This window comes from Bos taurus, chromosome 13 (assembly GCF_002263795.3).
Source record: "Bos taurus isolate L1 Dominette 01449 registration number 42190680 breed Hereford chromosome 13, ARS-UCD2.0, whole genome shotgun sequence".
NCBI lineage: Eukaryota > Metazoa > Chordata > Mammalia > Artiodactyla > Bovidae > Bos > Bos taurus.
Window position 1 is genome coordinate 72,440,497 of NC_037340.1, and position 23,803 is coordinate 72,464,299.

General features: G+C 49.4%; 1 protein-coding gene across 9 annotated transcripts in view; it reads left to right on the forward strand.

The window, feature by feature from the left end:
- The window catches only part of TOX2 (TOX high mobility group box family member 2), a 153,377-nt gene that overhangs the window by 26,119 nt on the left and 103,455 nt on the right, over nt 1-23,803 (forward strand). The window contains exon 1 of one of the 9 annotated variants that reach the window (XM_025000593.2): nt 17-4,700. In XM_025000593.2, coding sequence (XP_024856361.1) covers nt 4,470-4,700 — 231 coding nt within the window. In that variant the 5' untranslated portion in view covers nt 17-4,469. 9 annotated transcript variants of the gene reach the window in all.

Genomic DNA, 23,803 nt, shown 5'->3' on the forward strand with positions numbered 1-23,803 from the left:
AAATGCGGGGAGGGCCGTCGGGATGGAGAGGGGAAGTGGGAGGCAGTTGCAGGGGATGTCGGGAGGCAGGGAAGGGAGCACCCCCACGTGTGCAAGGTGGCCCCACGGTGATCAGCGTTTCCAGCGAGGCAGCACGTGGGGTTAAGCAACCACGAACCCTGGTGGTTGTGAGGATCCAGGCAGGACCCCCTAGAGACTCAGAGTGGCTCCAGTTACTTCCCCGGGGCGAGATTTGTTCTACCTCGAAGCAGCTCCATGGCTTCTCAGCACTTGTAGGTGCTGACGGCGGCATCACAATATTGTGAAATTCAGCCGCAAAGCCGACTTCATTACCGGCTTACCTGGCAAGGGAGCGGCCGCCTTAGTTAGCGCCGATGACTGCGTATGACAGAGCTAAAACTGAACTTGGCAATTACCGCTCATGAGTGCGTCTCGGTGCTGTGAAAGGAAGGTTCCATGGAAATCAACCCTGGTAATCACAGGGTTTAAAAGTAGTCAGTTACTATTAAGGTTGTTCTGTCAGTGTATGCTTTGGGGTGATGCAGGGGAAAGGGCCATGGAAAGTGGGGTTCTTGCTGTCTTGAGTTACCTTGTGTTCACCTGCGCCAGATCTGTTTTTTTCCATTAGTTCCAGGACAAAGGTTTGAGAGACCCCACCCTGTTGTGCTGCCAGGTGCCTGTTTGAAATCCGGGTCCTTTTTAGAGTCCTTTCCTCTTTATTTGCATGAGCTCACACCTCATTCTCAGCTTTTCGGTTTTATCTGCACTCTGAAGGGGTTTTCCTAACAGCTTCTTGCATCTCCTTGGGATGCTACACAGGCAGCTTTTGTGGATTCCTAGTCCGAGGGGGAAGAAATGGTGTACTATTATTGAAGGTTTCTTTCTGAGCCCTTCATGGAATTATTTTTATGAAGCCTTGGCTTGAAATTTTCCATCATCTGAGAACAATGATTCCGTGTTGCCAGTCAAGAGCAAGGCAGTGAGGGGCTGGTGTGCTTGGCTGGGAGAGTCAGATGGAAAGCACAAGATCGTACAGGTTCAGTTCTCAGTTGGCTTGGGATGTGGGCCCTGATTCTCGGGAATGGGGAGATGGGATCTCGAGGCAGCTTATTGCTTTCAGCCTCAGTTTCCTCATCTGTAAAATAGGAACCTGGGCTGGGCAGGGGTGAGGCTTCAGTAAGATAATGTAGGGACAGTAGGACCTCAGCACAGGTGCCTGCTGGTATTAACAGTGATGTTTACGGTCCACCCTTTCCATAGGAGACCGCTGCTTCGTACAGAGATCCTGCGAGAGATTCTTAACGCAGGCTCAGATAGGCTTTAACTTTGTCCAGGTCTTCTCAGCGAGTGGCTCAGCTGGTTAAGAATCTGCCTGCAATACAGGAGACCTGGGTTCAGTCCCTGGGCTGGGAAGATCCCCTGGAGAAGGGAAAGACTACCCACTCCAGTATTCTGGCCTGGAGAATTCCATGGACTGTATAGTCCATGGGGTCACAAAGAGTCGGACACGACTGAGTGACTTTCACTTCACTTCTCAGCGAGCAAGGACCTGGGTCAGCACTCAGACTCAGGCCATCTGACACCCCCCCCCCATCCCCCTAGAGCCTAGCTTTTGTCCCTGTCCCCACTCTGGGAATAGCTGATCATCAAGGAAAACAAGGCAGCCGGGATGAGCTGCCTGGAGGACGGGGAAGAGAGAAGCATTAGAACAGAACCACCTTTTCCAAAAGGGCTGCAGCCCTTTCACAGGAAGCTGAGTCATCTCTCTTTGTTTTGAACCAGAACCATCAAAAATCTGAAAAATAAAAATAAAACTAAGAAAATGCTGAGTTTCATCATGGTGCAGGGGCCCCTCCCTGGCTCTGCAACATGGGCAGCTGAGCAGAGGATCTTTAGAGCTGGGACCCCCATCACCCTGCACTGCTGGGCCAAGTACTCAGCGCCGAGCAAAGAGCCCTCCTTCCGAAATCTAGGTGCTGGCGTTCACCTAGCTGAGCTGCCGGTACCCAACCTGCCAAAGGGGCGCTTCTGCCTCACTCAGCACCGTCTGCCCCATGGGGCTGGGACTCTCAGGGTGAGCGAGTCAGGTTGGGACGCTGCTCTGTCACTGCACACTGAGGACAGCATGGTCACAACCCCAGCGTTCCTCCTTCCAAGACATCCAGAATCTTCTGTCCTCAGACTCAGCCTCCCTTCCCCCCAACACGTGGTGGAGTTGTGTTTGATGGAGAATGTCAGGACCTCCTGCCTTTATCCCATATCAGCCCCCCTCTTAACATGCTTCCTCCGTTCTCCGTGCACCCAAACTTGGCCCCTCCTGCAAATATCAACCCGAATGACACCTGTTCTGTGAAGCCTCACTCAGCCCATGACCCTGGGCCCTTAGTTGTGAACACTGTCTTCCTTCCACCATAACCTTTCACTACTTGTGTGAGCTAGGGGGTCTTTTTTTTTTTTAATTTTAAAAACATTTATTGGTATTTATTTTGGCTGCACTGGGTTTTAGTTGTGGTACACAGGATCTCTTTTTAGTTGCGTGTGGGATCTAGTTTCTTTGACCAGGGATTGAACTGGGGCCCCTGCATTGGAAGTGCAGAGTCTCAGCCACTGGGCCACCAGGGAAGCCCCTGGGATGTCTTTTTGATGATACCAACAGTGCCCTGCTCACACATTGCCCTGGCGTCTGGAAGCCCGCCCTTCTTGATGTGGGACCTAGGCAGAGGGAGCAGAACACGCTCAATGAGTGAATGGATGAAAACATGATAACTGAGGGGCTTTTACCTTCACTCTCTCTGTGTCCCAGTCAGCTACACCTTTTACTTATCAGCATCTCTGGTTTCCAGTGATCGAGATTAACATTCAACAAATGTGAGCTTCTTTCCGTAGCAGTGAATGCTGACCGTTTCATAGGTGCCTAGTATTCCACTGTCCAGAGAGTTGTGATTTAACCAGAGTTGTGATTTAACCCCTCTCAGTGGATTTTATTTTTGTTACCATATTCTCAAAAATAATGTTGCAATGAAGAATTGCCTGACAGAGGCAGAAGCAGGACTTCTTTCTCTTTGAAGCCTTTTCTTTCTTTTTTGAAATTATTTTAATTTACTTATTTATTTCGGTCATGCGGTACGGCATGTGGGATCTTAGTTCCCCAACCAGGCATTGAACCCGTGCCCCCTGCAGTGGAAGGATGGAGTCCTAACCTCTGGACTGCTCTCTCTGAAGCCTTTTCTAATCCCCTCAATCCATCCTACTGCTGACGTGCTGGGCAGTGACCCCCATTATCATGTGGCAGTTGCTGTTGCCCAGGCCCTTCTCTCTGTCTCATAGTTTATTGTGATAAGTGGGGTGACCCCCCCAGGACCCCTCTCACTTAGTCCTGGATGCCCTCAGCTCTGTGGTGCTTTCTCAGCAGCCTCTGATGGTTCTGTAATGTCCAAAAGATTAAAATTAGCTTCATACCACCCCCTACACTACATGGTATTTAGTAGGCACTGTCATCCCCATTTAACAGATGAAGAAACTGAGGCTCAGGGAAGTTAACTGTTCCAGCAGGCAGCGCAGCAATTCAAACCCAATTCTGTTTTATTCCAAAGTCCACCTTCTTCACCAAGCCCTGATTTAACCGTGCTTGTATGAATGTCAGTGAGGCTGCTGGGGGATCCATAGTGCTTCGGGCCAGCACTGTCCTGGGCTTAATTCCGCTTTATGGTGGGTGACCTTGGGCCTTGCTTGGCCTGCTGGTTTCAGAGGAGTGGGAAAGGAACCAGGGAGGCTCTTATGTTTTTGTTTTAAACTACAAATGTAGTACATGCTTGTGGAAAAGAAAAAAAAAATGAAATAGAAAAAAAGCAGCAGCTGAAAATACCTCCTTCTCCTACTCCCCAGGTTAAGCACTATTAACAGTTTGGCATTTTTTACAGTGCGTATCCAAATACATATGCAATTATGGTTTTTATAAAAAGGGGATCATGTCCTTGACTTTCTCCCAACCGGTTCTAAGTCAGTACCTACACATCTTCCTCATTCCATCATATTCCATAGAATGGATGCACTTCAGTCGATTCAGCCTGACCCCGTTTTAGACGTTTAGCCTGCCTCTAATTCTGCTCTGTAATGAGCAACATCAGTGGGCTTGCATGGTGCACGCAGGTACAGGTATTTCTGCAGAATGGATACTTGGAAGTCTAATTGCCAAATGAAACGGCATGCAAGTTTCACACGTTGACAGATGCTGCCAAATTGCCTTCTGAAAGCCCTTGCAGTCCAGCACCCGCTCCCAGGGCAGTGGACATAAGTGGGGAAGGCTCTTAAGCCACAAATAATACGGAGCCAGGCTGCCTCCCCTTCCGCTCCATGAGACCTGGAGCCACCAGGAGCTCTGAACGCACAGGCCCAAATTGGGATAGAAGATGGATTTTGATAAAAGAGGTTAAATAACAGGTTTTTCCATTTCACCTTATAGGAATGGGATGGGGGGCGGGGGTGCCGGGCCTCCAGCCAATAGAGGACCAAGAGTTGTCAGGAGGGCTTATAAAGCTTGCTATTTCTGGCATTTTTCTCTTTCTCTGCTGATTATGCAGCAGAATTGCACAGAGGCTGTCGCGGGCGCGTTCTCTCGCTGCCTGGGCTTCTGTGGAATGAGACTCGGGCTCCTTCTACTAACAAGACGCTGGTGCATTGCAGGTGTGTTTCAGCAGAAGGTAAGCAGCAGGCGCCCACCACCTCCTGTGTTAGAGGTGGTCAGGCTGGCACTGCCAGGGTGAAGACAGATGATGTCTGGGTGGGGGCCGGCAGGGATGGACAGGTGTCTGTCACGTTGTAGAATGAAGATGCTTTGGAAGGTCCAGGAGGCCTGCAGTTGGCAACTCCTTCCTAAAAAGGAATTCTGGCAGTGGCTGGTGCCAGCCCCTGGAGAGCAGGTGTCGGTGCCTAAATGCTCAGAGAGCATTTGTTCTTTCACTTATCCGTCCATTTAGCATGCCCTGCAGTAGGCCTGGCCAGGTATGGTGGGGCGATATGGCTAACTCAGATTGAAACAAGGGTACATCTGGCCCATGGCATGGTAGGAGCCCAGCAGGTACCTGGGATGAGGGGTGGGAAGAGCCTTTCAAGGCAGCGGGGGTGAGGGGTAGCCGGGGATGTCACCAGGAGCAAAGTTTGAGCTGCCTCTTCCATTGGATTTAGGAGTTTGTGGAGTCAGGAAAAAGCCCTCACCCGTTGTGGTGAGTGCCACCTTTTCCTCTACTCCATTAACGATTTTGAAAAGATAACCAGTTGAAAGGACAGCAAAAAATGAGAAAAGACATGGTAACAGATTTCAGGGGGAACACATACACATGTAACAGGTGACCGGGAATGTGAGTGCAGAAACCCAACATCCGTGGCATTTTCCCCGCTGTCCCTGGGGAGATCGTCTTTGAGATAGGAGTTGGCCGAGTTGGAGGTGGGGCTTGTCACACTTGGCAGGGCTGCACCCCGCTGAGCAGAGCGAGCAGGAGGCCTGACCTCTTCTGGCGCTCTGATTCATCACAGTCACTGTCAGTGTTGCAAATCCAGCAGTGAGCATGTGCGTCCCAGAAATGGAAGCCCTGTAACACTCTCAGGCCTTCTTTCCTGGGTTCGGAAAATCCCAGGTCAACTGAGACCAAGAAGTGTGTGCTCTCTACTTTCTGCACACTGGGTGTCAAAGCAGGCAGTCACAGGCTTTGCTCAGCAGGCTTTGGAGCCAGCCATCCATGGAGGAAGTAGCTGTTGAGTGCCCACTGTGTGTCAGGGGCCGATCAGGTACCGGTTGCAAATGTCAGCTCTGTCTCAAATACGGTCTGTGACACTGGGCAAGCTTCTTGAGCCTTGCAAGTCTGTCTCCTCATCCACAAAATGGGAACAATGATACCTACTTTTCTGTGTGGTGCTGACTGTGTGTGTGTGCGTGCATAGGTGTGTACGACCCGGGGAACTCTCCCCTTGTGCTTGTAGCCCGAGGCTCTGTGTTCTGGTTCTCTTCTTAGGAAGCTTGAATACAGGGCCACAGTCGTTTTTTGCAGCCCTGGCTGATACAAATTTCTCTATGTCTCTGATCACACCCATGAGCTCTTGACAGGGAGAGGAGTAAATTACAGGGGTTTACTGGCTGTCTTGACACAGAACTGACTCTTATTTTTAACACTTCGTGAAGGCTTATCGAATACCAGTCACCGGCATTGTAGAATACAATTGGGATCTCACGACAGTAGTCCCTTTAGTAAACCAGTGTTAGCTGAGAACCCTGGGTCAGGGAGGAAGACCTGGGGAGGGAGGGAGGAGAGGTCTTGGAGGAGACGGCGTGGCTGGAGTATCACCCACACCCCCCCTGAACTGGGAGAACAGAAGCTGAACCCAGTTAAGACTTGGCCATGAGCTCCCTGCTCGCTGTGTGATCTTCAGCACCTTACCTCTCTGAACCAGAGTTTCCTCTCCTACAAAGTGATGGATTGTTAGGAGGATTAAACAAACACTTTGTTGGTGCTCAGTAAATAAAAACACTCATGTCTCTCTCGAGGAAGGCGCCCTGCAGAGCTTTTGACAGGGTGTGGCACACAACAGGCACCCCTGAAAATTACGGAAAGAACAAAGGTTCCCGGGGAGTGGGAAACCGGAGTCGCGTGTACGTAGCCTGCTAAGTAATTGCTTCATGATCTGGGGCAAGTTCTCTACCTTTTTTGGCCCCTGATTCCTTCAGAGAAATAATTTAGGCTGGTCCCAGAAACTCCAGATGCTTTATTCCGTGTTGGAAGTCAAGGCTGTATGGGGACCCTCCAGAAGAGGATGAACTGTGTGTTTGAAGTTAATTTCCTTCTCATGATTAGTGGCACCCACAAGGCCTCCTCATGCAGCCACAAACCAGTAATTAATGAAATTAGGGGCAGAGGCAGGGGTGCAGAGTTTCCTGAGCGGGCGCCCCTGTGGCACCCCCTGTGATGGTCTTGGGGGCCCGAGGGCTATCCAGGAGTCATGGTCTCTGTCTAGTCAGGGGGCCTGGCAGGTGTTCACACGTGTGGAACAATGACAAGCAAAGTCCTGAACTATCAGAGATGGGATTGAATTCCCTAGCTTCTCCCAGACCCTGCGGTGCCGTTTTCCAGGGAGGGTGTGAGGGTCCCCCGCTATGGAGTGTCTGTCGAGTTGGACATGAGAATGGGCATAGGAGAGCCTGGATGGGCAGGCTTTGCTCTCGTGATTTCTGACTCTGAGACTTCAGGCAACATTCTCACCTTCTGCAGGTCTTACAGCTGAGGCGTGGGAACCGCCAGCCACTAAGGACGGGGAAATAGTGTAGAGAGGCAGCCTTGGTTTGCACATCCTCAGAGCCGCCAGAAAGTTCATTTGAAGGAGACAGTGGCTCTGAATGGTCCTGATCTTGATGCACGTGCGCCCATCCCCAGACATGCCCGCTCCCGTCACCCCATCCTGGTAAACCTCATGGCCTTCCAGTGCTTGGCTTAAGTCATCCCTGACCCCTCTCTCTGCCCTACTCCCTGATGACTGCACCCCTCGGCCACAGCCACGTCTCCCTGCTTCTCTATCACCTGTGCCTGGGCGACACAGGAGCCTCTATCCAGGACTCCCTAGCTGCACCTTCCCTCTTAGAGTCTGCTCTGTTCACAGACCCTCCCCCAGTGCAGTCTCCACGAGCAGCTCCTCTGCTTGAATCCTTGGTCACTTGGAGCCACTGGATCTGTTCTGAAATCTTTCATATGCCTGCTAGTGGGGCTAGGGCCCCTGTTGGATCTCAGGCTTTGCAGTCAGAGCTGGCTTCTGCCTCCTCCCTCCCAGGCAGAATCACTGCCCTCCTGCTTCCTAAAGCTCCTCCCCGCTAGCCGAGAGAACATGCTTCTTGGTTTTGTGCACCCAGACTCTTTTATCCAGAATATGCTTCCTTTACTCCTCGAACTCCCGCCTTTCTTTTTGTGTTAATAAATTGGCTCAGATGATTAAAAAAAAAAAAAAAAAAGCCACTTTCATTGCAGAAGACCTGGGTTTGATCCCTAGGTTGGGAAGATCCCCTGGAGAAGTGAATGGCTACCCACTCCTGTATTCTTGCCTGGAGAACTGGACAGAGGAGCCTGAAGGGGTCCTGATAGCTTCTGATAGGGTCGCAAAAATTCAGACATGACTGAGCGACTAACTCACCTTAAAATTAAGTCATTATTTTTGGCTGTGCTGGATCTTCGTTGCTGTGCGCTTGCTTTCTCTGTTGTGGGGAGTGAGGGCTGCTCTTCACTGCAGCGTGTGGGCTTCTCCTTGCGGTGGCTTCTGTTGCTGCAGAGCAGGGGCTCTAGGTGTGCAGGCTTCAGTAGTTGTGGTGCACGGGCCTCAGTGCTTCTTGGCATGTCGGATCTTCCTGGACCAGGGATCAAACCCGTGTCCCCTGCATTGGCAGGTGGATTCTTAACCACTGGGCCACCAGGCACGTCCCTCTTTGCCTTTTCCTGCAGACCATGTTGTGGCATAACTGCTCCCTAGAAATCCTCTCTGATCGCCACCTCATCCCAGCCCCAACAGTTTGAGCCAGAGGCCCCTCTCTTGTGCCCACTGTATCACAGTCCTTCCCATCAGTGCTATGATGCTCGGAGGGGATTGAAGGCATGTATGATGTACCTAGACAGCATATTAAAAAGCAGAGGCATTTCTTTGCCAACAAAGGTCCATCTAGTCAAAGCTATGGTTTTTCCAGTGGTCATGTATGGATGTGAGAGTTGGACTATAAAGAAAGCTGAGCGCCGAAGAATGGATGCTTTTGAACTGTGGTGTTGCAGAAGACTCCTGAGAGTCCCTAGGACTGCAAGGAGATCCAACCAGTCCATCCTAAAGGAGATCAGTCCTGAATATTCATTGGAAGGACTGAAATTGAAGCTGAAACTCCAATACTTTGGCCACCTCATGCGAAGAGCTGACTCATTTGAGAAGACCTTGATGCTGGGAAAGATTGAGGGCAGGAGGAGAAGGGGACAACAGAGGATGAGATGGTTGGATGGCATCACCGACTTGATGGACATGAGTTTGAGCAAGCCTCGGGAGTTGGTGATGGGCAGGGAAGCCTGGTGTGCTGCAGTCCATGGGGTCACAAAGAGTCGGACATGACTGAGCAACTGAACTGAACTGATGATGTACCTTTATTCTCATACCTTCTATAAGTCTGGATAACACAGACTGTCTGCTTGGTAAACATTACTTTAGATAGTAAATGCAGAGAGCCCCTTGCTAATTTACAGCCTTCAGACCTAGACTGACTGGATCAGAATCCTCAGCCTGTGGTTTGACTTGGCTGTGTGACCTCAGACTAGCCACCTAACCTCTCTGAGCTTAGAGGGTCAAGAGGTTGACAGGATGATACCTATAACAAATTCCTACTTCTTTCCCACTTACTGAACAGGAAGTGTCCCCAAAGATACTTGGAACATTTAAACAGCTCCTCCCTGTTGCTCTGAGCAGAGGAAACCCGAAGAGGGGCTGGGCCCAGCAGCCCCTGGCCCCATGCACAGAGGAGCCCTGCCTTGAACCCCAAACAGGAGCAAAAATAGCAGCCATGGGGGCAGCCTGAGATGCAGAAGCCACAGGAAGAAGCCGCAGGCCGAGCGGATGTCAGCTGCTTGGGGCCCCTCTGAGGTTCCTCGGATGTGCCGGGCTACGTGTGCTGCCCTCACGCCTGCCCTCGCCCGCTCCTCCAACCACAGCATCAGATAAGGCAGGCGGAAAAAGTGCTGCCTTCCTCTCTCCGGGGAGGGGTAATCTCAGTGCCATCTGGGGGTACACTCTCTCCCCTGTTAACCTCTCTGGCCTCCCCTCCTGCCCCCCTCACTAGCTCTGCCCACCTTAGTGGTCTCCACCAGCACACTCCTACCTTTGGGTCTTTGCCCGGCCTCTCCCCAACATACCTGCCTGGCTGGCTCACTCACCTCTTTGCAGTCTTTGCTCGACTGTCACTTTCTCAAGGAGGCCCACCTTGACTACCCTGTTCAAACTCTCACCACTGCCGACTCATCTCACCTGCCCCACCGTTTTTTCTCATATAGGTCTCAGAACCGTCCAACATACTAAATAAATGACTTACTACATTTACCATTTTTCTTTTAAAAAATATCCCCCAGTGGACTCTGAGGCCTTTGGGGACCATATCTACAGTGGATGCAGGGAGCTCTGGGCTTGTGAGGAGGGTCGATGCTCCTGGGCCTGCCTGAGGGGATGCGCATCTTGCAGGCACCCAATTCCTGTTGCACCTGGTCTTTTAAAATATATTTATTTATGTTATTTATTTTTGGCTGTGTGAGTTGCCCTGAGGCATGTGGGATCTCAGCTCCCTGACCAGGGATCGAACCTGTGACCCCTGCATTGGAAGGTGGGTTCTTAACCACTGGACTTCTAGGGAAGTCTGCACCTGGTTTTGGCCAGATCCCAATGCTGCCCACATTTCCTGTAATGCTAAGCACTGCCTGGAATTTCAGCAGCCTGGCAGATCCATGTGTGCCCATAGAAGGATGTAAGATCTGGGGTCTAATCCCAGCTCAGTCGCCTAATAGCTGTGAGACCTTGGGCAGTTTCCTTTACCTTCCTGAGCCTCAGTTTCCTCATCTATAAGATGGGCATACAGTGGGATGGTGTCCCAAGGGCCCAGCACATGTGCGCCCAGTGCTCGAGTCAACTCTAAACTGCCTTATTTGAGATCCAAAAGGCTCTGAAACCAGCAGTTATTTTGCAAATATGCTGCAAACTCATTCAGCTCCCAAGTCTGATCTAAACTGACAGACATAATCTCTACCTAGCCCTCTAGGGATTCACTGTAGAAATCTGAAAGTGTCTTAACTCGGACCCCACAGAGGCTACTACCTAATTTGTGGAATTATCACTTCCTCACTTTTCTGAAATCCAAACAAATTCTGAATTCTGAAACTCTGTGGGTCCTGGCTAAGGGCTGTGGACCTGGGCCTGTGAGTTGCTGCTTGAAGACCCTCCTAGGGTCTCAGAGGCCCCATGGGGCCTTTGACAGCCACAATAAAGCTAGAAACCTCTAGTTTCCTCTTGGTTTCTTGGCAGCCAGTGTCTTTTTAGTTACCTGGGTTTAAATTGAGTTCTGTTGGCTGAGGGGCAGAGGTTAAGGCTTGGGTAGGGTAAGCTCCGGAGTTCAAGCATTTTGGGTTTGAATTTAAACGGAGAAATTTTTTTTTCTTATGAATCATCAGAAAAAGAAATCAGAAGGAAGTGTGTGACCAAGGAGAGGAAATTAGGGTTTGCAAAACTGTGTGAGTCACCCCTTTTCTGACTCCTGGGTGATCCCTTGCTCTTGGCAGGTTTCATTCATCTCTGAGACTCTTAGTTCTGAATTTTGGAAAATACACTGGAGATTGTCGTGGTTTTATTCTGACTTCAACCCTGCTTCCCTTTCTAACCATCAATATAAATTTCTATTTTTGAATCACTGCCATGCTCTTTTACTTATTATTTCTTTAGCAAGTGTTTCTACCCTGCTCAGAGTCCTGCTTCCAGGCGCTGGCCCTGGATCATCACAGAAGCTTCTGCCTGGCTCCCTAGACAGGCTGCAATCCTATCTCCCCCAATCCATTTTCCACCCAAGGCCAGAGGCCAGTTTCTAAAATGCAGCTCATTCTATGAAAAATGCCGTTGGTAATTTGATAGGGATTGCACTGAATCTGTAGATTGCTTTGGGTAGTGTAGTCATTTTCACAATATTGACACTTCCAGTCCTAGAACATGGTGTATCTCTCCATCTGTTTGTGTTGTCTTTGATTTCTTTCATCAGTATCTTACAGTTTTCTGTGTACAGGTTTTTTGCCTCCTTCAGTTCAGTTCAGTTCAGTCACTCAGTTGTGTCCGACTCTTTGCGACCCCATGAATCGCAGCATACCAGGCCTCCCTGTCCATCACCAACTCCCGGAGTCGACCCAAACCCATGTCCATTGAGTCGGTGATGCCATCCAGCCATCTCATCCTCTGTCATCCCCTTCTCCTGCCCTCAATCTTTCCCAGCATCAGGGTCTTTTCAAATGAGTCAGCTCTTCTCAGCAGATGTCCAAAGTACTGGAGTTTCAGCTTTAGCAACAGTCCTTCCAGTGAACACCCAGGCCTGATCTCCTTTAGGATGAACTGGTTGGATCTCCTTGCAGTCCAAGGGACTCTCAAGAGTCTTCTCCAACACCACAGGTCAAAAGCATCCATTCTTCGGTGCTCAGTTTTCTTTATAGTCCAACTCTCACATCCATACATGACCACTGGAAAAATTCTTTTTGTTGCGATGGTAAATGGGATTGTTTCCTTAACTTCTCTTTTTGATCTTTTGTTGTCAGTGTATAGGAATGTAAGTGATTTCTATGTATTAATGTTGTATCCTGCAACTTTATTGAATTCATTGATTAGCTGTAGTAGTTTACTGGTGGCATCTTTAGGATTTTCTATGTATGGTACCATGTCATCTGCAAGCAATGACAGTCTTACTTCTTTTCCAATTTGCATTCCTTTTATTTCTTTGTCTTCTCTGATTGCTGTGGCTTGGACTTCTAAAACTACAGGGAACTCTACTTACTGCACCATGGTGTCCTAAATGGGAGGGAAATCCAAAACAGTGGGAGTATATGTATATGTAGAGCTGATTCATTTTGCTCTGCAGTAGAAGCTGACACGGCTACCCTGGTGGTTTAGTGGTGAAGAACCGCCTGCAATGCAGGAGAAAGAAAGAAAGTGAAGTCGTTCATTTGTGTCCAACTCTTTGGATCCCATGGACTGTAGTCTACCAGGCTTCTCTGTCCATGGGATTTTCCAGGCAAGAGTACTGGAGTGGGTTGCCATTTCTTTCTCCAGGGGATCTTCCTGACCCAGGGATCAAACCCAGGTCTCCTGCATTGCAGGCAGACGCTTTACCCTCTGAGCCACCAGGGAAGCCGAGAGTCAGATTCAATCCCTGGGTGGGGAAGATCCCCTGGAGAAGGAAATGGCAACCCAGTCCAGTATTCTCGCCTGGGAAATCCTGTGGACAGAAGGAGCCTGGTGGGCTACAGTCCATGGGGTCACAGAGAGACATAACTTAGCAGTGAAACAACAACAAGCTAACACAATATTGTAAAGCAACTCTACTGCAATAAAAATTAGTAAAAAAATAAAATGTAGCTTACAATCTGGACTTAGGTCTCCACCCCCCCACCCCCACCCCATGTAGCCCTGAAAAGCCTCATCAGGTCCTGTTTGCCTGAGCAGCTCAGCTCTCACTGCCTCCCTTAAGTGGGTCCTCCTCTCCTGCCCTCTGGCCTTGGCAAATGCTGTTTCCACCACCCTCTCCCACCTGGTGGTTTCTCCCTCACCTGATTAATTCTGCTCAGCCTGCAGGTAGGTGGGCTTAGAAACCTCCTCTGAGAAGTCTCCATGCTCCCGTGAACTCTGGCTCCCAGTGCACTTATCACCCGTTTATAATGGCTGGTCCTTCCTCTTCAGTACACCAGATACTCAGAAGGACAGAGACTGTGGCCTGTCCATCACTGGTACCATCCCCGGCATGAGAACAGAAGCTGCTTCCAGGAAGACTCGGTGGACTTGAGACAAATGAGCAGCGTGGTGAGGGGTGACTCTTGGGCAGCCGGCATTGGTCTCAGGCACTCATCTACCCTGCTTCCCGCTGGCTGTCTGCCTGGGGGCGGCTGCCGTGTTCCTTTCCAGTAGGCTGGAAGCTGCTTTCCACGGCAGGAACGTGGAAAGTATCCCCGTTTCATTACAGTAGGTGTGTTTCATGTACATTTCTCCCGTGTTCACAGAATCAAGCGCTCCGTTTTTCCCTATGTACTTGTCTCTTGCTAGATTGCCTCCTGTGTGACGTTCCTGTTCGTTCTTGCGTCTTCTTGTCTGTCGGCACCTTGCTGTCTCTTTAATTTGACTACGCCGTTTCTGCACCGTATATATTAACTGTCTCATAGTTGGTGCTGCTATTTTCTTAGTCTGATGTCCTTTTCATTTTGGTTTTATTATGCTTCCCTCTACAGAAGATATGAATGCGTATATATTTGAATCTGTCAATCTCCCTCCCTCCGTGATTGCTTTGAGGACTGAGGAAGTTATCCTGCTGCCAGAGATCTGATAAGCATTCTGTCTGTTTTCTGATATTTCCCTGTAACGTGACTTTTTATACTTAACTCTAGAATCTGTTCTCAGGACATGTTGGTGGATGGCTGGCCTGGGTATCTAGTCCAGTGTTCCTAAGTGGGAACAGGATAACCCCTCATCCTTTTCATGAAATAATTGGTCTTTGTCTCTTTGTTTCCAAAAGGAGAGGCAAAATAGAGTGGCTGTTATGGGCAGGAGCTAGCAGAGTTAAGATTCTGATTTTGTCACTTTGTAGCCGTGTAACCTTGAGCACTCTGCTTGCATGGAGCTTTTGTCCTCTGTAAAAAAGGAGTCCTAGCATCTCAGTTACAGGCTCAGGCTCCTTGCAAAGGCTGTCTGAAATATCCTAGGTGAAGCACTCCATGCTGTGCCTGGCGTAGAGTAAGTGCCCTCTGTAACCGGAATGTAATGTGTTTCTGTACAGAGTTGGGTCTGATTCTGCACTTTCTTTCTGTTTCATTGATGTGAAGTTCTCCGTTGACATCCCTGCCCCGCTGCTTTAATTATTTAACTGTTTATTTAACTGTTGCTTCGCAGAATGTTTTATCTCAGGCCAAACTAGATGGCACTCCCACGCCCCTATTACTCTTCTCTTAGGAATATTGTTTCAGACTCTCACCGTTGTTTTTCAGTGACTGTTGACTCTTCCCGTGCACTCTATATAGCTGACCTCACAGCCACACACACACACACACACACACACACACACACGCACGCACACGCGGTGTTCTCACCCTCCCTGCGGCCTCACGCCCCAGCTCTCTGATCCTGTGGCTCCTCTACCTGGCAGGTGTGCATCTGCTGACCCACCTGGCCTGTCTCTACCTGTGTCTCCCTCATCACTCCAGCTGTCACCAGTGCTGGTGTCTGTACTGCCCCTGGAACCCAACCTTCCCTGGGGATGGTTTCTGTGTCCCTGGTCCCCTCAGAGCCTGGCAATGGCCAGTACATCATAGATTCTCAGGTTGGGGGCTGGGGAATTCGGATATGCTGATACCACCTTGGATTTTGAGGGTAACCAGGATGAGTTTGTCATTTTGGGGGAACACAGGGTCAGAGACCCTAGGAATGTGGTGATTGCAACTCTTGGCATGCTGTTGCCAGTCACTGGGGGCCATCTACCAGGCTCAATTTTCCCCAGAGGGATAATGAGAAGGTCTGAGAGCCCGTCAGCCCTGAGGTTCTGTAATGTATCTCTGACTGGGTGGCCTGATAGTGGAGATGAATCTGAAGAACTCGTTGGCATGTGCTCCGCCTTGGAATGGGGTTTGCTCTCCCTTCCTGAGTCTGGGGAGAAAAGCCCTGTTAAGACAGAGATTCTAACTGCTTCTAACTGCCTTCCTGGCTTCTGTGTTGCAAGGTCCCCAGGGAGAGTCCAGACCTGGGGCATAGGAGTTCCATAGTCAAGAACAGAGGGTGGCCCTCAGCCTAGGCAAGTGGCAGGAGCGACAGAAAGATCTAGCCTCTCGCGGGCACCTCAGGGTGCCCACACACTGCCAGGCAGCACACGCAGTCCTGCCAGTCCCATTTCCACTTTACAGGGGAGACATATGAGAATCAGAGAACTGAGGTCCTTGTCCTAGCCACGCAGCGACCAAGTGCAGAGCCTGGGCTTCCAAAACCGCCCTGCTCCACTGTCCTCCCGGCTCCCAAGTCCGAGGGCTGATTTTCATACACTAAAAAATACAGCAGCAGTGTTTATACAAATCGTTTCCTGGGTTATCTGGCACTGACAAAAGGAAGTGAACTTGGTACTTTGTCTGTGTTAGGTTTTGGGGTTAGAGGCATCAGTGCCAAGTTCAGGTGACCTAAAAAACCTTTCTAGGTCAAATCACAATTTCAAAAGATTTTTTTTTTCCTTTCTTTTTTTTTTTAACCGCCCCACAATTGAACGCTGTCGTTGACATATTTCCCTTCCAACAATACCAGCCCTTTGTGGCATGATTGAGGGCTTGTTTTGTAGCGCTGGGGAGAAAATATCTTCCAAATCATCTGCTTCTCATTGTCTCAGTCACACTCACTCCCCCCATCCCCACGCCACAGTCCCCCTCCTCCCCCAACGTATGCTCATGTGGCTTTTAGTTAATTGTCTTTGGCAAGGATCAGTTTTGGGACTTGTTCCCAACCACTCAGATGATGGATAATTGTCAGGCACAAATACTGGCCGCTCTGGGCAGCCTGAGGCTCTAGACTGCTGACCGCAGCCCAGCCTCTGGGCAGCAGGCTGGAGGCAGGTAGCTCTGTGCCTTTGTGAGTAGCAGCCAAGGCCATGGAAGTAGCCCAGCCCAGTCATGAGAGAATGGGCTCTGGAAGTGGACATCCTGACTTTTGAGTCCTGACTCCCACCACTTACTAACTATGTGGCCTTGGGCAAGCAGCTTAACCTCACTTGACCTCAGTTTCCTCATCTGTAAAATGGGAGCCTTAGAAGTGGTAACTCAGTGGGAGGGGGTGGGAGGGAGGTGCAAGAGGGAGGGGATATATGTACACATGCAGCTCATTCACTTTGTTGTGCAGCAGAAGCTAACACAAGGTTGTAAGGCAATTTTACTCCAATTAAAAAAGTAGCAGCTCACCTTGCAGGGTTGTTGTAAGGATTATATGAGTTAAAAACTCCCAAAGAGAATGGCTAACCACTCCAGTATTCTTGCCTGGAGAATTCCATGGACAGAGGAGCCTGGTGGGCTACAGTCCACGGTGTCGCAAAGAGTTGGACACGACTGAGCAACTAACACGTTCTCTTTCACTGACATATTAAGCAGGCTGTAAATGTTGCACAGTTTAGTTACAATGAACGGATGATCATAGCTGTAAAGGAAGCTGTTGTAAATCACCCAGATCCCTCCCTGACTAAGATGCTTATCCTGCCAGCTGTGAGGAGTGGCGGCTACTGCTACTCACAGTCGAGTCTCTCTCTTGGTATTAATTGCCTTTGGTGGAAGGAGGAGCCTTGTCCAAGTTTATCAAACACCCTTCTCTGCCTCAGCCTGGACCCAATGGCTAGCCTACTTGGGAATGCAATGGCTCCTGACTCATCTTTGCAGAGCCGTCCCAGCTCCAGAGTCTCCTTGGGACAGACTGAAGCCTCTGTTTTTGACTGCATCACAGTTCAACTTGCCCTCTGCCCACCAACTTCCCTTGCTCTTCTTTAGTGCTCCCCAATAAACATCCAGCTGGCAGATTTCACTCTGAGTCTGTTTCCACGGAACTTGCCCTAGAACATCAGTTCATCATCAGATGTGAATGGGGCTTGATATGCATTTTAAAGCAAGCATTTATTTCCCTTGTTTTTCCAGAAGCTCTTTGAGGCGTGGCCTCAGAGCTCTCCACCACCCCTGGTCCCCATCTCTGGGTGGGTGCCTTTTCCCCACTCCATACTTGGTTTGGTAGGCTCCCTCTGCTCCCAGGGTCCTGGCTGAACCTTTGAATGGGGATCGGTGGCTTCAGGACCACTCTTCAGGTGGGAAAGAGAAAGCTCTTAGCTCCTGCACAAACCGCAAAACTTAAAACTTACTGCACTGCAAGGGGCCCAGAGAGCCTCACCCATTCAAACCCTCCATGTCCCAGTGGGGAAACTGAGGCCCAGAGAGAAGAAGGCCTTGTTCAAGGCCACACAACGAGTAGGTGCCTCTCCTCCCAGCCCTTGGAGCAGAGGGTGCTATGGGGAAATAGTGGGGCAGGCTGGTCTTACGAGCCAGACATGTGGCAGTGGTTACAGCATTGTTGTTTAATTGCTCAGTGGTGTCCAACTTTTTGTGACCCCATGGACTGTATCCCGCCAGGCTCCTCTGTCCATGGGATTTCCCAGGCAAGAGTACTAGAGTGGGTTGCCATTTCCTTCTCCAGAGGATCTTCCCAATGCAGGGATCAAACCTGGATCTCCCACATTACAGGCAGATTCTTTACCATCTGAGACACCAGGGAAACCCAGTTACAGCATCAGGGTCCAATAAATGCTTCCATAGCTTCCCCCCAGCAGAGGGGCAGCCAGCCTGATCCGAGAATGGGTGTCAGCAATGGCTTCCTGGAAGGGACAGTGTGGGAGTGAAAGGGAGCTGACAACAAGGAAGAGATTGAGAAGGGAGATTCAGGTGGAGAGTTCAGAGCCACAGAAGCCAAGAGGGAGGGAAAGCATGGTGCATGCCGGGAGGTCCACACATCTCCAAAAGAGCAAGGGAGGAATGTGAGAGAGGGATGAGAGGCCAGGCTGGCAGGACTCAGGTCCTTAAGTGCTTTGAATGCTATGGTAAAGCGTTCTGATTTTCCCCCCACCATAGGGAAGATGGACCTTGGAGGAGAGTCACTTGGACAGAACCAGACAGGGTCCTTATCTGTCATGATCTCCACTGGCCCCTCACTGCCCAATCGAGTCTGTGCATAGTCTGTCACTGTGGAATAGATGAGTGGACACAGGAGGGCATGGAAGGTTCTGGAGAAAGATGGTGCCAGGTGCAATGCAAGGGATGGGTGAGAGCAGGGACAGCTCCTGAGGAGGGAGAGCTTATCGTTCAAGGCTGGGAGTGTGGGTTCCCCTTCCACACCCTAGAGCTGCCCACTGGCTTCAGCTTAGATGAGACTCTGGCTCATTGGGGCTGAGAACATACCTGTGGCATCTTCTGCAGTGGACGCCTCATGGGAAACCATCAAGATCATGAGCCAGGTCTGATGGGGTCCTGGCCCTGCTCTTGAACGTTCCCCTTGGACCCCGCCCTGACCCACTTCTCGGGCCCCAGCTCCCTCTAGCCACAGGCAGCACTGACAGCCCCCTGGGAACCATTCCCCCTCACAGCGGCCAAATGAAAATGTTTGTTGAAAACAACATGTGCATAATTAAAGCTTAATGAGTGCTTGTCTGTTTGGAATGTGCAATTAGATTTATAATCGAGGATGGAAGCGAGCTCCAAATGGCTTTAAATGGAGCTGAGAGAGAAGATAATTTTTGCCATAAATCTGCAGTAACGCAGACGGTATGTAAGTTACCACCAGGGGTAGAATCACAGGCCTGCCAGGCGGCCAGACTATGCCCACTGAACCACTCTGTCCGTCAGGTTGTCCTGGCAGCTGCTGGGGGTGCTCAGTAGGGGTCTTTGAGGTAGATCTGCTCTGGGTTGGAGCTGGAGTTTTCTTGTGTCTTTCCATCGCTGAGCTCTATGGTCTGAGCTGACAATGGGGAACCGAGGGGTTGATGCAAGTCCGGCTGCCCTGGCTACTCTAGGGGTCTTGGGCCAGGCAAGGAAACCTGCATCATCACCTTGTCACCTCTGGTCTGGAGTGTGGGTCCACATTTTGTCCTCTGCTGTATCCCAGAACTTAGAACTCACTGTGGATGGTGACTGCAGCCACAAAATTAAAAGGCAGTTGCTCCTTGGAAGGAAAGCTACAACAAACCTAGAGAGCATGTTAGAAGAAAAGACATTTTGCCGACAAAGGTCCATATAGTCAAAGCTAAGATTTTTCTAGTAGTCATGTACAGATGTGAGAGTTGGACCAGAAAGAAGGCTGAGCACCAAAGAATTGATGCTTTCAAACTATCGTGCTAGAGAAGACTCTTGAGAGTTCCTTGGACAACAAAGAGATCAAACCAGTCAATTCTAAAGGAAATCAACCCTGAATATTCATTGCAGGGACTGAAGCTGAAGCTCCAATACTTTGGCCATCTGATGCAAAGAGCCAACTCATTGGAAAAGACCCTGATGCTGGGAAAGATTGAAGGCAGGAGGAGAAGGGGATGACAGAGGATGAGATGGTTGGATCACCAAGTCAATGGACATGAATTTGAACAAACTCTAGGAGATAGTGGAGGACAGGGGAGCCTGGCATGCTGCAGTCCATGGGGTCAAAAAGAGTTGGACGTGACTTAGCAAGTGAACAACAGCATTTGTTGAGTGAATGAATGCCTCTGTGCCAGCCTCTTGCCTTAAACATCACTCTCCCTCTATGAGTCTCAGTTTCCCCATTTCTGAGTGGAGAATTGGATTCAGCTTTTGCTATCTCTAAGGTTCTGAGTCTGAAACTGTAGTGGCTGGGACAGCATCTTGACCAGCACTGTCCAATAGAAATATTATGCATACTGTCTATATCACTTCAATTTTTTAGTAGTCATATTTAAAAAAGGAAAAAGAAACAGCTGAAATTAATAAAATATTTTAGTTAGCCCCATATACCCAAAATGTTATCACTTCAGCATGTAATCAATATAAACATATTGATGAGGCATCTTTATAGTCTTTTTTGCTACTGTTGTTCCAAGTCTTTGAGACCTGATGTGTATTTTACACATAAACACCTCTCAGTTTGGACCAGCCACATTCCAAGCGCTCATGGACTACTGCACCAGGTCTAGAAGAAGCGAGGTTAGAGCCAGCTAGGAAGGCCCTACTTCCCTGTCTGTAAAATGGGGCAACAACTCTCATCTCCCAGAGGAGCCAAGTGCCTGGTAGCACACTCTGCCACCAAAGTTGTATTGATCACTGTCTTTTCTCACTACCTCCTGATAGTTTTTATTGATATAACAGATGGCACCATCTTATGTGACTCTTTTTAGTGGTGAGGAGGCGGTTCCTGCAGTGACCACAGCACCAAACTTGCTCCAGAGACTCCCAGCCCCCCAGCAGGCCACATCCAAGGCATAGTCTCTCCTTCCTGGCAGACAAAGTCCCTGGCCCAGGGTCATGAGGTCACCTGCTCTGGTTCACTCAGCTTAGAAACAGTGGGGGTAGGAAGCCAGTGTGGGCTTTGGGGGTTCAGCAGCATGGAATACAGAAATCAGATTGGGCCCTTGTTGGCTGTGTGGCTTTGGATAGATCCCCTAACCTCTCTGGGCCTCAATCAGAGCCCTGGATTTCTTGGTGGGCAGAATAAGAATGTGCAAAGGACTGATAAGGAGAAAAGCTTTTTTCTTTGGAGAGAAATTGATGTTTGATATTCAGGAGCAAAGCACGAAAGTCATCATCATGGGAAAAACAAACCCAATTAGACTCTCTGACAAAGAGTTTAGTTTGCAAATTTTATTTCAAATTATATATGGCAGGCGGGCACCAAATTACATATGGCAGGCAGGAAAGAATCCCACTTAAGACCTCACAGGTTTGCATGAAACCCCATTCATTTTCTTCATCTACAAAAGAGAAGCAATTATATCAACCTCCTAGGGTTGTTGTTCCCATCACTTCATGGGAAATAGATGGGGAAACAGTGGAAACAGTGTCAGACTTTATTTTTTGGGGGCTCCAAAATCACTGAAGATGGTGATTGCAGCCATGAAACTAAGAGACGCTTACTCCTTGGAAGGAAAGTTATGACTAACCTGCTGCTTCTGCTACTGCTAAGTCGCTTCAGTCATGTCCGACTCTGTGCGACCCCATAGATGGCAGCCCACCAGGCTCCCCCATCCCTGGGATTCTCCAGGCAAGAACACTGGAGTGGGTTGCCATTTCCTTCTCCAATGCATGAAAGTGAAAAGTGAAAGTGAACATATTAAAAAGCAAAGACATTACTTTGCCAACAAAGGTCTGTCTAGTCAAGGCTATGGTTTTTCCAGTGGTCATATATGGATGTGAGAGTTGGACTGTGAAGAAAGCTGAGAGCCAAAGAATTGATGCTTTTGAACGGTGGTATTGGAGAAGACTCTTGAGAGTCCCTTGGACTGCAAGGAGAGGTCAGGCCTGGGTGTTCACTGGAAGAACTGATGCTAAAGCTGAAATTCCAATCCTTTGGCCATCTCATGCAAAGGGATAACTCATTGGAAAAGACCCTGATGCTGGGAGGGATTGGGGGCAGGAGGAGAAGGGGATGACAGAGGATGAGATGGCTCGATGGGCATGAGTTTGGGTAAACTCCAGGAGTTGGTGATGGACAGGGAGGCCTGGTATGCTGTGGTTCATGGGGTCACAAAGAATTGGACACGACTGAGCAACTAAACTGAACTGAAGGGTTGTTGTAAGAATTAAACAGTGTAAGTAATATATTACCTTATAAGTTATATATATGTGTGTGTGTGTGTGTGTGTGTGTGTAATAGCTAACAATTTTGAGTGCTTTCTCTGCACTAGGCAATGTTCTAAGCACAGAAATTTGTTTAATCCAAATGATAGTCATACACGTTTTCTAGATGAGGAAGCAGAGACATAATAACTTAGTTTACAAGTTGCACAGCTTGAAAAGCCAGCAGATTTGGACCCAGGCAGCTTGGCACCCGAGCCCGTGTTTGTACCCATGGTGCCATCATCCTTCATTAAGAGACGGTGGGCCTGGACTCGAGCGTATGGGATCTGGTCGGAGTTGAGCCCAAGGCCCTCTCCCTGTCCAGTTGCATCTCTACAGGGCCTCTCTGCCCCTCCTCCACCACCTCCCCGCTCCGAGGTGTATCTCTCTGTGAGACTTCCACATAAAACCGCACTCTCGGCAGGACCCAGGGCGCAGCTGCCACGTTTGCTGCCTCGTTGCTTTTGAACTGTGTTTTATCTGCGCAGAACAAGTGTTCTCACGGCCCGGTGTCGGGGCAGGCGGGAGCCGTGTAGGCTGCTTTGATTGTTTCCTCTTTAGATCTCCACGAGGCACATCTCTTGGTGTCTGCAACTGGCCGGGTTGAGGGCTGTGCATCTTTGGTCTTTGATGTGTGTCTCCATGCAGAGGGGAGGGTCAGCAACTTGTACACAACAACTGTTGCTTTGGTACCTAGAATCGAGGGTAGATTCGGAACTGATTGGAGAGCTATACACAAGCTACCAACCACTTTGAGCCTTGCCTTGCTCACCTCTACAATGGGGCTGGTCATGCAATTCCTTGGGAATTCTGGGGCTTTCCAATGAGATGACCAGGCATGGCTCTGGGAGGAGGTCTGAAATAGAGTAGGTGCCCACTGGCCTGTGCTCCCAGCAGCCTCAGATGTCACGTTCCCTGCTCTTTGCCTGGCCAACTCCTGTGTGTTCTCCATCATGGGGCTTCCAGGCTACCCTTTTCAGAAGATTTCTCTTGAAAGACCCATCTCTCTTCTTCCATTCTTCTATGATAACTTTATCCTACCATGATCACATTTGTCAAAGATGAGGCTGCCATTCAATATGATGCTGAATTCATTGTCGTACTTTGCAAAGTTAGTCTGTCCAAATCAAGCAAGAGCTAAGTTTTGTAGGGTTTGAGGAAGCATGGAGTCCTGGCATAGGGGACTTTCAGAAGCAGGAGGTTCTTGGGACAGGCTGACCGCCACCTGTGGACGTGTAGCTACGGTAGTGAGACTGTTAATTGATCTCTTGACTTTCAGAGGATGGGTGGGTGCAAAACTGTCACTGACCAATTAAGACAAGCTTTCAGACAAGGTTTTTATTTGCTCCTGTCGTGAGACAGTGGCCAAAGAATGGCCTGTGTTCATTTCTCAGGTTTGGAGAATAGGAACGTGTTATTTGCCCAAGCTTCTCCAAAGGACTGGGGACTCCTTAGGGGCTGTGTCATTACCATTACAGGATGCCTGGTATCTGTACAATGCCAGGCACATAATCACTAGATACTAGCCAATGAACAATGACTGTTGCCCCTTCTGTGACCTCAGAATTCCTTTGCTGTTACCTCTTTTCAGGGCCCCGTGACAAGCTTTGTTTATCATAAACCCTCGATGTTGGGAGATGTGTTACTCAGTACATTGTAGGTGCTTGGTACCTGATATAAGG